Raw genomic sequence first — 13598 nt, forward strand, 5'->3', positions numbered from 1 at the left:
ATTTTTATTGCACAGCGTGCGGCCCCGGTAGCATTTTAGGCGTTCATATGAGAATATGGACATTATCAGCCGACGTTTTCATAGCCACTCCACTAGTGAAGGAGGTCCATTTTGGTTCATAAGCTAATAAGTATTTTTAATCCTGCCGAGCAGGATCTAGCTGAACGCTCCCCACCACTGCGTCAATCTCAGCCATCACATCTGGCGTAAGCTTGTCTATAATTTTCAAGGCTGCACAGTTGTCCACCACCTGCTCTGGTCTTGATGCGCCAGTGATCACCGCAGAGACATGCGGATTCTTCAAGCACCACGCAAGCGATAACTGCGACTGGCTGACGCCCAGCTTATCCGCGATGGGCTGCTCACAGTTAGCTAGATGCCATCAAGGATGCATGGGGACTTGATCTACCTTCAATTTCCTCGCGCTGCCGATCATACCACTCCACTCTTCATTTCCATATCGGTCGCGCATTCCACTCACAAAACCATCTTTTCCTTCAGCAAACCTTGATCCTGCTGGCGGCGCATCCGGACTATCATTGTACTTTCCGCTAAGCAGCCCAAACTTCAGCGGCGAAAATGTAGTCAACCCAATCCCGAACCGCGCATACAGGCGCTGGAACTCACTCTCCACCTTTTTCCTCTCGAGCAGGTTGTACTGCGGCTGCTCCACCACTGGTGCGATGAGACCTAACTGCTTCGCTATCCCGCAAGCTTCGGCAATCTCGTCTGCAGACCATTCAGATGTGCCCCAGTACAACGCCCAGCCTTTTTGCTCGATGACATGGTTGAATGCGCGGACTGTTTCTTCCATGGGTGTAAGACGATCCGGACGGTGCGCATACACTATATCGACGTACTCCAGGTCCATACGTTTGAGAGATGCGCGGAGTCCCTCGATGATGTGTTTGCGAGAGAGACCGTGATTATTAACAAGTACTTCGCCATTTGCGCCGCCCCAATTGAGTTTTGTGGATATCACAATGTCGTTGCGGTTCCATGCAAATTTCTTGATAGCCTGACCCATGATGATCTCGGACTGACCTGCGGCATAAGACTCAGCCGTGTCGAAGAACGTGATCCCATTATCGTAGGCCGTCTTCATGATGGAGAATGTAAGTTCTGACATTGACGTTAGTTGGGTGGCTGATGAGCGTATAGGCACGAAGTACCATTTTCGACGTGGCCTCCAAAACTGCGATTTGATGAGTATATTCCCAATTGTGTCCATGAAAGAAGACGAGTGAACATACGTGAGCCATCCTCCCAGGCCCAGCGCAGATACGTGCAAGCCTGAGTTACCTAGGCGGCGGTACTGCATGCCCGTTTTGCGAGGTTCTTCCCAAGCCATCTCGCGTTCGTATGAGCGATTTAGTGATTGAACAACAAGTTGATTTCTTATGGATGCTGGAACAAGGTGATGCCTCGAGTACAACCGCCATTTCCAGTCACAGGTCCTACCAAACCCTTCAACAATTCTGCTGACTACACTCAAAGCGGCGAGTCCTCCATGAAGGGCGATGCCGGCGACGTAACCTGCCGCATCGGACGGAAAACCTCATTTGGGCAGTTGCAGCGAGTTGGGCGCTGTGCTGCCGCGGCCTTGGTATCCAGGGTTTCGGAATGACTCGTAACATCGTGGAGAGACCCGAGGTCGTCATCGATCCCCGCAATCACGACATGCGATGGTTCTGGGCAGTTGTGGGGCGCGGTAGGGAAAGTGGATCAGACTAGAGACGTCTTCGTTGAACAAGGCGGCTCTCTGCAGCCGACGCAGAGACGCATACTCACCATACGCGCAGTCGACGCGCGATTATCTTCAACGTTGTCTAGAAAGAACGTGAAGAACAGAATTCAAAATGCATTGGCAATAAAACTAATACGCTCTCCGATGATGTCTGTTTGAGAACGGCACACAATGGACATCAAAGCATTGGATTTCGGACTTGGGATGCAACCTCGGGTTAATCTCCATGACAGGTCGCAGATAGTTCGGTGCAACTGAAAGGCGAAGGGGTATTGGTTGGTAGTCGGATCCATTGAAGAGACCATGTGATACTGCAGATACCACAGTCCGCATGCTGCTATGCATGTTGACATTGACTGTCTGTGGATTCCACCGGCTATTGTTTCCCAACGAGATCAGAGTGTGAACCTGAAGTCTAACCGCTTGTTGCCATCTTTCTCTCGGGAAACAATGTCTGCTTGGTACAGAGCCTTCTCTTCCGAAGTCATCTGTTCCCATTGTTTCTGTTTCCTTTTGTTGAGGCGGACCAAAGTCTGCCGTTGCACGAGGAAAGTGATGACACTCAGCGCGCATATAGCCACAAGAACGGAGTTCCCCTGCTTGTAGTACGGGCCATCGTACTTGCGGTAGATCTGTGAACTGATCAGAGACCCAATCTGCACAATGACATTGTACGTTGCGGCCGTAATTGCACGTTTCTTAACGTCAAAAGTGTTCTCAGATATCCAAGAGGAGACCAAGGGATGGAAATATGGGTATCCGGAGATCAGCGTGATTAGGGAAAAGCGGCCCCATTCACGGCCACCATCGGGCAATGTCAACAATGCGATGAGAAGCGGCATGATCCAGAACTCGCCGAATATGCAGTGGAAAGTGCGTTCGTTGAAGTAGTCGCTTGAGTATGCCAATGCTAGCATAGTGACAACCTGGAGAGCCGCAGACGGAATCGTCAACATGTTGCTGTTGAAGGTGCTGAAGCCGAGGCGTTTAAGCGTGAGAGTAAGGTATCCTTGCACCGGCGAGGCAGGGATGTAAGCGACAAGGCCGATGAAGTATAGACCCCACATAGAGGAATCTGACCAGGCCGCGCGGATGTCTTTAAGCGTTGCTGGCTCTTTGAGAGCAGTAAGGCCTTTGGCTGGATCGTCCCGGAGTATACGGTTGACCATGATGACTTCTTCCCGCTCAGTGTACCAGCCTTGACGCCAAAGCACATTCTTGGTGGATGTCGGCGCGGTGGGCAAATACAAGTACGAGAGAACGGCGATGACGACTGTCAAAAGGCCCTCGAGGAGAAATAGCCAGAACCAGCCTGGCTTGCCACCAACACCGCGCATCTCCAAGATTCCCGCTGCAAGTAAGGCAGAGATGACACGTGCAATGTTGAGTGTCGACCAGAAGGCTGCCAGGCGTAGAGAAAGCTCCTTGGACTTGTAAAAGTAGGTCGCAAACAAGATCACACCGGGGATGAAACCACCTTCGCAAAGTCCAATGGCTGCGCGGCCAAGGTAAAACGAAGTTCGGTCGTGCATCCACGCCTGGCCCCAGGATGCAGTTCCCCAAGCAAGCATCATGGTGGGGAGAATATACTTGAAGCCAAAGCGTTTGGTGAGACTGTATCAGAATACGGTCAGAGAAAGACTTCAACAAGAAAATCGGTGATACTCACAACTGCACTGGGAATTCAGCAGCCAGAAAGCACACCAATTGTATCGTTGTTCCATTGTTGTAGTCATCAGATGTCAAGCTAAGATCTTCCAGAAGATTGTCGGCGAGCGCATTTGATATGTTTCCACGATCGAGCTGTGGTAGTCAGTATTTGTGATCAACTAAAACAATATAGGAACTTTCCTGCAGCCCGAACATCATGAGACAGAGCCACGTGAGTAGTCGGAGGTCTGTCTTCCGCACCAAACGCCGTTCTTCCTCAATCGTCCAGCTCGCCTGGGGATCGAAGCGATGCCGGCCTTCGTACGTCTCGTGGGGTGGGACGATGTCCGCAAGTTCTTCTCTACCCACGTGGGCCGATGATTTGAGCGAATTGGCATCCTCACTGATCCGTGTGGTGTGCGGAGATGCTTCTATGTCGTTACCCATCGTCAAGGGCTGCGATTGTCGGCTACAGCACAATTGCCACGAAGGAAGGTTATGGCTGAGATGCGATAGACTGGACACTGCATATTCCCTGCTATGCTCTCTTGTCTCCTATTTATTACTTTGGACATAGCATGTCGCAATTCAAGCTCATCCCGTCGCCATCGTCGCCATCCTACCGAGGTAGTAATTGCCCCGAAGAACGAGGGGAAAGCACAATGTTGTGCATGTTGATGCATCTCCTATTGGTCTTACTGTCGTCCCCCCGGCTCGGCGTTCACGGGGCCATGTAGGCTAGGCCCGGCACGCCTAGACCCGGAGCGTACAGCTAGTCCGATGACGTGCTTTACCACGCAAGCAGTGGTGTTACCCTGGTTCCGGGAGAGATTATATGTTCCTGGACTTCCAGATATTCAGAGTCGTTGGTCCTGAAGCTATCCAAGTGTTTTGCAACACTGAATTTGAGCTGGAAGTTGCACCAATCGTATACCACATTGCCTCCAAGATGCCTTCAGTCAAGCGCAGTCGTGTGGAAGACGTTTATGAAGACGGGGATGCAAACATCATTGGTGGTCACGCCAGCGCCAGATCGAGACTGTTGGAGCCCTTAGTCTATTCCGGATCCTTGGACAGCTTCAAACACCAAGACTTGACCCCAGTCATCGGAAGAGAGTTCGAAGGTCTCCAAGTGACTGACCTACTTCGATGGGGCGATGCTATGATCAAAGATCTAGCAATCACGGGTACGACTCTGTTTGCAGCTTGATGTAGCCCATGGCTGACTTGTAGTTCCAGTCTCACAACGTGGCGTTGTCTTTCTGCGGGACCAAAATGTTACGCCAACTCAGATGAAAGATTTGATGTTGCGGATCACCGAACTATCTGGCTGTGTATGTCCATTGACTGCGATGTCGATTCTAACCTAGCGATAAACTGACAACACATCAGCCTTCTTCCTCAAGTTTACACGTACATCCTCTTACCGAAGAGGGATCTGAGCTCGGCGACCAGATCTCAGTTATAAGTAGCGAAAAGCAAAAGAAAGGTGGCGGTCTCACTCACCAACTTTCGGACGTTTCTCGCTTTGCATCTGCGGGCTGGCATAGCGACATAACTTTTGAGCCGGTGCCATCGGACTACGCAATGTTGAAAATCCACACCTTACCCGCAACAGGCGGTGATACGCTCTGGGCTTCTGGCTACGAAATCTATGATCGTCTCTCTCCTGCCATGCGGTCGTTTTTGGAGGGCTTGACTGCGACGCATGATGCGAAGTTCTTCCTGGAGGAAGCAGCGCGACTAGGAAATCCGCTCCGTAAGGATGTCAGAGGCAATCCATTGAACCATGGCGATGCTCTCACAGCCACACATCCGGTCATTCGCACGAACCGTAAGTTTGCCATTGCTCTTGCACTGCAGTCGCTGACTTATCCTGCAGCCGTGACCGGCTGGAAATCAGTATACGTGAATAAAGGATTCACGAAACGTATCAACGGCGTCACGAAGGACGAATCTGATCTCATTTTGCCGTATTTGATCAATCTCGTGACGCAGAACCACGATGCGCAGGTACGGTTCAAGTGGCGGCCGAATGATCTGGCTATCTGGGATAACCGAAGCACGTGGCATTGCGCAACGTACGATTATGAAGAGGCCAGAGCGGGCGATCGGGTCTGTAGCTTGGGCGAAGCACCGTACCTGGATTTGGGAAGTCGAGGGAGAAGGGAGGCTTTGGGTCTGAGATAGCATAGAGATCGATCGCCGTGGGGTGGAATTGAGTGGTGGCTGGTACCTAGCGTCGCATTACACCACCGACTTGTACCTAGGTACCTTTCCAGCGCTCGCTTGTATGTCTGATCTGTGTTTCCGCTCATTCTATTCCACATGGAAACAAGGCTTACTGGCTGGGTTTGTCTTCGCTGAACACTTTGGAGTTGAATCCTTGCTGGTATCCTTGTAGCACCTGCCTCTTGAGACGGAAGGTTGAGCTGTAGTGCGACTGTCGCGCTGCAAGCCACGTGCTGAGATTCATGCGTACAGTGGCTACGTCAACAGCAATTCGCAGATGGTCCACCACACGAGCACAATGTTAAATGTATACCAACTTCGTAGCTTCACCTCTTCTGAGAATCGAGACATGTAGCAATGATAGTTGGCTCGAGTCTAAATCGTACAGATCAGCTTCAGCATCAAAACAAACCCGCAAAGTGAATATAGAAGTTTGCATTGTCCGTACTATATCGTGGACGTATATACCAACTGTAACAAAAACACCGCGTCGACGGATATTGCAACCCACACATGAACGCTATCAGATCTAAAGCACACCTATCAAACAAGAACAAAGATATCTACGAACACCGATGTACACCACGCTATACCAAAGCCCCAAAACACCTTGAACACCCACAAAGTCGTGACTAGAAGGTTACTCGTCATGTCCTCTTTTCCCTGAATTGGCCCGTCGGACCGGCACTAAAAGCGCCGCTGATGATGCGCTTCAGTTGCTTGGGTTTACTCTGTGGCACTCTCTCGCCACTCGCCGTGCTCTTGCGACTGAGTCCCGTGCCTGTCCTCGTAATGCCATCCATACTCATGCTGACACCAATATCCATAGCGTTGCTACCACGTCGTGCACGTCTCGTCGCATCTTCGTTCTCTTTCTGGTGTAGAGTTTCCGATGGCAGCAGAATGGCACGATCGAGAGCATATGGAAGACCACGGTGTCTTCCGCGGATCTGCATTGCGATGATAATGAGTTTGCTCAATGTTTTGAACTGGCCGGAGAAGGACGTGTTGAATCCGGGGAATCCCTGACTCAGTCCGACCGTACCGTATGCCGAGACGATCTCGAAAAGGACGGAGAACAAGCTGAACGCGTATTCGTTCGTATTCTCGAGCCGGACGCCTTCTATGATAGCGATAAGGAAGAAACCCAAGAAGACGAACCACAAGTCGAATGAGAGTTGGCGACGCAGATGATGTGAAAGGTAGCTAGATTGAGTGTCATCTTCGTCATCTGCGACCCAGACACCCAGTGACTTCTCCTCGTATACATTTGATTGTCGGATAGACATGGCGATGGGGAAGATCGAAATGTACATCATGATGAGGTAGCTGACTTGGACCGCAGGGTGTAGGTCAGCGATGTTGACAACGGCAAAACCTGCAGTACGCGTTGAGGCAGCTTGGAAGAGACCAGCGAGGAAGCGGTGGCCACCGGATAGGGAGGTGACGGTCGGATCGTTGAGATCGAGAATGATGAAGAAAATTAGATCTACACCATTCAGGATGACAAGGATCCAGAACAGCCACCAGTTGGCCTTACTTGGGAAAAGTAGAGTAAAGCATCGACGCGGGTGATCCAATAGGAAACGAAGTTCTTCCCAGATGGCACTACTCTTGGGTACCATCAGGGAGTACATCCAGATGGTGAACCGAAGCATACAGGGAAACCCGGTATTTCCGATGATAATCAGGAAGGTACCCAGCACGAGGGGCCACACAGCTAGCTGGAAAGAGACCATCGAGTCTGGAGTGAGAGTGAATCCCAGATCGTTGAACAAGGAAGCTGAAGTAAAAAAGCTCCACCAAGTCGGGTCAACGCCAACATCTCTCACGACACCACTGTAGTGAGCGTCATTGTTTATCCATGGCGCTAAACATATGATACCGATGGTGTGCCACCCAAGGTAAAATATGATGAGGATCATGGCGAGCAGCTTCAGAGCACGATATTCGATACCGCCGAGTTCTTCTCTTTGTTCTTCAGTCAAATCAACAAAATTTGAGTTGCGTCCGAGGGTGGGCGTCCAGCTGAGGTAGGGCATCGGGTCCTCCTCTTCGGTCTTGGTCCTAGTAAGGAAGCTGGTCAAAGTTCTTGACCGTGACCTGTTACGTAGGTGCATGCTCGATGCAGGCACGTTTGCATCGCCCTCATTTGTCCTGGTTCTGTCATAGACAGAGTGCCCGGTAGGGCGTTGCTGTCGGTCAGGTACGTCGATGGTGATGTGATTCCTGAAGGGCCGATCGTCTCCGTTCAGGGCATGGGGAACAGAATTTGAACGCTCGCGCTTGGAATGAGACTCGTGTGACAGTCTACTCGCAACCCTGTCCAATTCTTCCTCTCCTTTGACAGCCTCTGGGATGAGACCCTGGTCGAAATCGCGTGGACCTGGTATACGCAGCTTATTTCTCGCTGTCGGGTTTCGCTGTGCTTCTACGAAAGCAATGCTCTTCTCTTTGTTCGATTGTGGGAGGCGGCCACCAGGGGATTCTTCAAGGGACTCCTTGGGCTTCTTTTCCGTAGGTGTGCTGAGATTGTCGGCCCATACAATGCCGGATGGAGCAGTGTGAACGGGAGTCGTCGGTCGGAACGGTGGCATTTCGTCCTCGCTAGAACTAGATCTTCTCGGACGTATGCCGTTGCCAGTCCAGTCCAGTCCGTCACTGAAGGCGTATTCGTTTGCGATTGTTCCGCCATGTGCGTGGCCACTGGAACCACGCATGACCCGAATTTCACGAGCGCCGACCGCTTGCTCTTCTTGTCCAACATTCCGTTCTGCTGCTGCAGCAGCATTCATCTCACTCTTCCTCCTGGAAAGTGTGCGAGTCCGACCGCTCCGGTTTCCCCTCTCGAGCACGATGTTCTGGAAACGCTTTTCAAACCAATAGAGGCGAACGACTACGACGGAGCTGTGGATGAAGATGGGCGTACATAAGCTGGCAATGAAGTAGATGGCTATCTGTTCATTGTTAGCAAATAGCCTGTAAGTTTCAAGAGTAGCACCTACCTGTTGATATAGATCCAGTGTGTTAATGTCAATCCTGCGCTGGCAGTCAGTTCACTGCGCTTGTACCTCAGAACCTCACATACGTATTCAAGCCACTCTGTGTTGCTGCGCCGCTTGCAAAGAAGAGCGCATCGACATAAGGTATGCGACCACTGCCGTATATGATGACGGATCCAATGAGCGCCCACCCGATGATGTACGAATCTGTAAATCTATCAGCCACAGTTCAATCCCTCCTCTCCTGGAGTGCGCATACAATGAAGGGTGATAAAGTTGGCGTGTGGTTTGAGGGCCTTCAGACTGGACGGGAGGCGCTGCTTCAGCCATGCGAACATGACAAGCCATGGGCCGAACATGTTGCCACCAGTGGCCTTCCAAGGCGATGGGAAAGAGTGGATGGCACCCAGTGAGCGGTACTTGTCAGGTTGAAAGAGGTGAGATCAGCAGAGAGGCAGTGCGAAGGAAGAGCTGAAAGTTCGAGTCTAATCGAGCGCGCCCCAAACAGAGAGAGCGTCAACGGACCGAGCCGGTAGCGCGTCGCAGAAAAGCTCCGTCGTAGTGGTGCATAATTGAGGAAAGAGGAGGGTGAAGTGTTAGTTCGAGTGGGCGCTGTGAACTATGGGTCGCGTTGCGGGACGGTAGTCGAGTGGTGCGCTGTGAAAGATTGCCGGCTTGTCGCGCTGCCAGCCCTGGTGCGGCGATGACGCTAAAGGGGCATCGAGGCCACGGAATGCCCAGCCCTGCTATTCGCAACCGGAGTTTTAACAGACCCCTGTGGTCGACGTGGGAATCCAATCGAGAAGGGCTTCCTGCCACACCAAACCATGCCACTACGCTTCAACCAGAGTTCACATGTGCGACGTGCTTTCTGATCTGCATGCACGTTGGACGTGTGCTTGTTCTCCACTGCGATGCTTCCGCTCCGCCCCGCTATCCTTCCTTCCGCGTCGCGTGAGCAGTCCCAAATGAGAATTTGATAAACAATGCCCCTCCACATTTCAATATATATGGTGGGTGTGGATATCTACTTTGCATGAAAGACTACGTTCGCCAGCGCATATCGCGATATGGAGTTCGTCCGCCGGCCGAGCTGATATCTCACCACCCCAACACAACAAGAAATGGCAACAGCGCCGACCATGGCCAAGGATACCGCGGCACCGGCGAGTATGCACTTTTGTTTCAGGACGAGATGCTTGCTTTGGCCTTGACAAGGTGCGCCTGATTACTGGGGCGAATGAGCAGGCTAGTTCACGTCTCGCTGGACTCACGGACTTACGTCGTCCTCGTTTCTTCTGCGATTGCTGCGCCACAGTTCGGCGTTCTGGCCAGTCATCTCTGGGTACAACGTTTCAACGGAGACTTCGGCACTTTGGACGCTTGTCGTGGCACACGTCCAAACTCTATGCCTGCTTCGCTAGCTGACTCCATCACGTTAGCTTTGCTTTTGTTAGGCATGCCAAGCTCGTTTTTCTACGAGGAAGACGCGTATGCATGCTTGGTTCGGACATTCGGTATCAACGGTAATCATATTCGGACCGCACAAAGGTGTAGAGCAGACCAACAGACGCTGATATTCACATCCTAAAATACACTTGATCCTGCTCCGAGGCAGGACACCCATATCCTCCACTATTCCCTCTCGTACGTCCATTCGTCATCGCCAATGCAGTAAATGCGTATGAAATCAAGCCAAGCATAAAGGAATAGATCATCGCAATTTTGGAAGTCTTTGCTTCTCTTCCTCGTTCGGTTTCTTCGTCACCCTACGGAAAAGAGTTGGCTAGTCAGTACCGTTCGGTGGAGCAGACAGAGTAGGAGTTGTGGCGCCTGAATTAGGCTTACTCTTCGTCTTCAATGTTAGCGGGAAGGTAAAGTCGTCAGCCTCTTCTTCTTCACTATGCAGTCGTTAGCGTTGTCATCGCACATCACATCCTAATCATAACTTACGGGAGCTTCCACGCAATGTAGTCCTCGGTGCTCAGTCCCTCGCGGCCCTCCTGCAGCGAGGCAAAGTCACCGGGCGTCATCATACCCGAACGATCGCGGGGAGACCCGGGCTCGGACAATGGCCGCGAGATCTTGACGTCTTGCGAGCTGAAGAAGTCCGGCTCATCATCGTCTTCGTATGCCGCAGGGTATGCACGCCGAAGAGCCAATTGTCGGGCCTTGACGTACTCCAAGCCCATGCGCTTCCAGTCGAGCAAGTCGCTGAGTCTCTCGGTCCGGTTACGCTGGTTGATACGCTGGCGCTTGCTCTTCTTCGTGAATTCGAACATGTAGTCGACAAGCTGGTTGACTGAGTCGTCCACGCCCTTCATCCTTCGGTCTACAATATAGATACCATAGTCCTGGGCATTTTCAATCAGTTCCTCCATGTAACAACCGAAGCCGGACAGGTTGGTTGTGATGCTAGGAACACCCATTACGGTGCACTCAGCCGGAGTGTAACCCCAGGGCTCGTAGTAGGATGAGAAGACACCAAGGTGAGTTCCACGCACGAAATCATCGTAGTCTAATGGCAATACAGGGTTTGCCGAGTTCAAGAACTCGGGATGGAACACAACCTTGACGCGATCCGATGGGTGGTTGAAGAGCTGGCAGCGACGGAGCTGGTTCAGGACAGGGTCTTCGGCATCGTTGACCATATTGTGAGTAACGATGGGCGGAAGGTTGTGACGCTTCATGGCAAACAACCGTCGGCGGAGCAAGATCTTATCAGCGGGCGTGATCAAGTCCTTGTCCTCGGGGAGCTCAGAGCCCTCCGTCCAGGTCAACGAACGCTCAAACAACTTCTTGGCAACATTCTCGGCGATGTTGTTTACACTGTCGTGAAGCGCCTTGATTACGGCTTGTCCCTTCAGTGAGTCGACCGAGAGCGACGTCGTCTGCGCGGGAAGAATGATGAAAGCGACGACTGTCATGTTTGAGTTCTCATTCTTCATCTTGTGATTCAGCCGGGCTAACGACTCAATAAACATATCCACACCCTTATTGCGGTACTCGTAGCGACCAGCGGTGAAGAAGTAGAGGGTGTTCTCAGGGTCGAAGTCGTTGTGGCCGTAGAAATGTCCGCGCACGAAGTCGTTGATCTTGACCTTGGCTTGTTGATGCAAGTTCTGGAATTCGTGAGTAGCCGAAAATTTCTTGACGTTCAGGCCGTTAGGCAAGACACCGTCCGGCTTTCGCTTTAGAAGATGCTCGCTCTCGTACGCGGTAATGTGCGAAACCGTGGTGAAGACGTCAGCTGCGTGTGTGGCGGCGCGCTCAATGCAGTAGCGGTGGTAGATACCGCGCTTTCCCGCCTCAGCGTCCACATCGAAATATTGGAGGTTGTTGTAGAAATCGACTGAGCCGGCGCAGAGGTAGCGACCGAGGAGCGTAGCGTGGGTAGTGAAGATGGTGGTAACATCGATGCGGCGCTTCTTGCAGAGCGGGACTGCGACACCTGCCAGCCACTCGTGGAACTGGACAATGACGGCTCGCTTCTTCTCGTGGTAGACGTACTGGAAAGTAGTTAGCGCAGCTCGCAGCGACTGCACGTATTCTCAACTTACCTCGCCTAGGAACCACGCAATGAGGTAACCAAAAACAATGGCCTCGTTGGTCTCCGAATCACCAGGCGGCGAAGGAATGCCGGTGGAAGACCAGAGATCGCCCTTCCACTCGTCAAGCCACCTGTAGCCGGTACCAGTGTCGAAGAGGAGCACACGTGGGGCACCGTCGATCAACCAACGTCCGTATAGCATCTTGATGCCACGATCGTCCATGGACTTCATGGTAGCAATCAACGCCGGGTCTTTGGGCTCGATGGGCTCTACTTCGACAGCCGCCTGCTATCGCGTTAATTTTGATTTCATGATGCCATTGGTTGCGCCTACCGAAGCTCTGTTCCACGGGCCCAAGAGGGTATATGCGGCGCCATACTCAGCGGTGGTGACTTGGGCCTTGGATTTGAGGACTGAATAGATACCGCCGACTGAGACTGGTTAGCATTGCAGAAGGGCATGAAGTTGAGACGAAAGCTACCTCTGTTTGCGACTTCGGTCGCAACCTCGAACAGGACGTGGTTCTGCACGTCTCTCGCGCCCGTCTTAGCCATTGTGGGTGGATGTTGTGAGGGGATGGTGGGAAGGCGCAATGGCAAGATCGGAGCTCTTTCTAGGGAAGAGAGAGCTTGGAAAGTCAAGGGAGTGTGAGAGCTTGAGCTCGGTGCTTGGTTGAGCTACTGCAGGTTGCCGCGCTAGACAAGCGGTTCGATTACTCCCGGTTGAGTACGAAGTGCTGGCGGCGGACAAGGTGTGGTGGAGCTGCAGGAGCAATTGGACTTGTGGTAGCAGAGCAGCAGCAAGCAAACTCTGTCTAATAGTCGAGGAAAGATGTTTTGCAGCCGCCCTGGGGAGAGAAATGCTGGGCCGCTATTGTTTGGCGCACGAGCGTTGGCTACCCGGTGGAGGTTGGGATTCCTCTTTGGGTATCGGATCAATCGTCGTAGGTCCGCCGACGTACTCTGGCGTGACGTAGGCGCTCGGCTTCTACTGCCCATTCACGTTTAAACTGCCATTTAGCCTGGCCGCCTTCACGCGCCCCGTCACAGCTGCACCAGGTCCATCCGACACTGTTCACACTCGCCTCGCTGCACTTGAAGCCAGAGTCGACCCCACGGGCAGCGCCCAATTCTGAGGCTGAAGCGCAACGGGCGAGGCCAAGGCCGCGAGTCAACAACTCAACAGTTTCCTTTGTAAAATGAGAAGCGGAGCATCGACCGATCCCGCCGCCCGTTGAGCTGCTCGCTTATTCCTGTCTGCTTGTCTACGCTCGTCCGCTTTCAGACGCATCAAGAACATCAAAAGGGTCACCTGGATAGGAGAGCTGCGCGCTGCGTTCGACTGCCGAGGCGCTGCAGCATGTCCGCTTGCTGCAGTATTCCGTCATACGGAGTGCAGTAAGGCCGACAATTGCGG

At 52.4% G+C, this 13598-nt stretch overlaps 5 protein-coding genes across 5 annotated transcripts; 1 reads left to right on the forward strand and 4 right to left on the reverse strand.

The window, feature by feature from the left end:
• Positions 1-136: 136 nt before the first annotated feature.
• On the reverse strand, positions 137-1734 carry BKA58DRAFT_446947 (voltage-gated potassium channel subunit beta-1 channel subunit beta-1; the record flags this gene model as incomplete). Its single annotated transcript, XM_046174208.1, has 4 exons — positions 1254-1734; positions 1173-1195; positions 410-1122; positions 137-358 (listed from the first exon to the last, which is right to left on the reverse strand). Exons 1-4 carry the CDS (start codon positions 1349-1351, stop codon positions 137-139), a joined length of 1056 nt encoding a protein of 351 aa, XP_046031232.1. The 5' UTR covers positions 1352-1734.
• Positions 1735-1829: 95 nt separating this feature from the next.
• Positions 1830-3844, reverse strand: BKA58DRAFT_328978 (major facilitator superfamily domain-containing protein; the record flags this gene model as incomplete). The annotated part of the gene is made up of 3 exons (XM_046168129.1): positions 1830-3361; positions 3417-3550; positions 3659-3844. 3 exons carry the CDS (start codon positions 3842-3844, stop codon positions 2143-2145), a joined length of 1539 nt encoding a protein of 512 aa, XP_046031233.1. The 3' UTR covers positions 1830-2142.
• A 502-nt stretch (positions 3845-4346) lies between these two features.
• On the forward strand, positions 4347-5635 carry BKA58DRAFT_328981 (uncharacterized protein; the record flags this gene model as incomplete). The annotated part of the gene is made up of 4 exons (XM_046168130.1): positions 4347-4584; positions 4637-4731; positions 4790-5231; positions 5280-5635. The coding sequence occupies 4 exons, from the start codon at positions 4347-4349 to the stop codon at positions 5585-5587; spliced, it is 1083 nt and encodes a 360-aa protein (XP_046031234.1). The 3' UTR covers positions 5588-5635.
• A 584-nt stretch (positions 5636-6219) lies between these two features.
• BKA58DRAFT_18203 (cation transport protein-domain-containing protein) lies at positions 6220-9165 on the reverse strand. Its single transcript, XM_046165410.1, has 4 exons — positions 8891-9165; positions 8718-8838; positions 8635-8668; positions 6220-8586 (listed from the first exon to the last, which is right to left on the reverse strand). Exons 1-4 carry the CDS (start codon positions 8988-8990, stop codon positions 6277-6279), a joined length of 2565 nt encoding a protein of 854 aa, XP_046031235.1. The 5' UTR covers positions 8991-9165; the 3' UTR covers positions 6220-6276.
• A 906-nt stretch (positions 9166-10071) lies between these two features.
• On the reverse strand, positions 10072-12736 carry BKA58DRAFT_328988 (glycogen synthase; the record flags this gene model as incomplete). Its single annotated transcript, XM_046168131.1, has 5 exons — positions 10072-10532; positions 10585-12140; positions 12192-12467; positions 12516-12613; positions 12664-12736. The coding sequence occupies 5 exons, from the start codon at positions 12734-12736 to the stop codon at positions 10418-10420; spliced, it is 2118 nt and encodes a 705-aa protein (XP_046031236.1). The 3' UTR covers positions 10072-10417.
• Between the last annotated feature and the right edge of the window lie 862 nt (positions 12737-13598).

This window comes from Alternaria rosae, assembly GCF_020736505.1.
Source record: "Alternaria rosae strain MPI-PUGE-AT-0040 chromosome Unknown BKA58scaffold_1, whole genome shotgun sequence".
Classification (NCBI taxonomy): Eukaryota; Fungi; Ascomycota; class Dothideomycetes; order Pleosporales; family Pleosporaceae; genus Alternaria; species Alternaria rosae.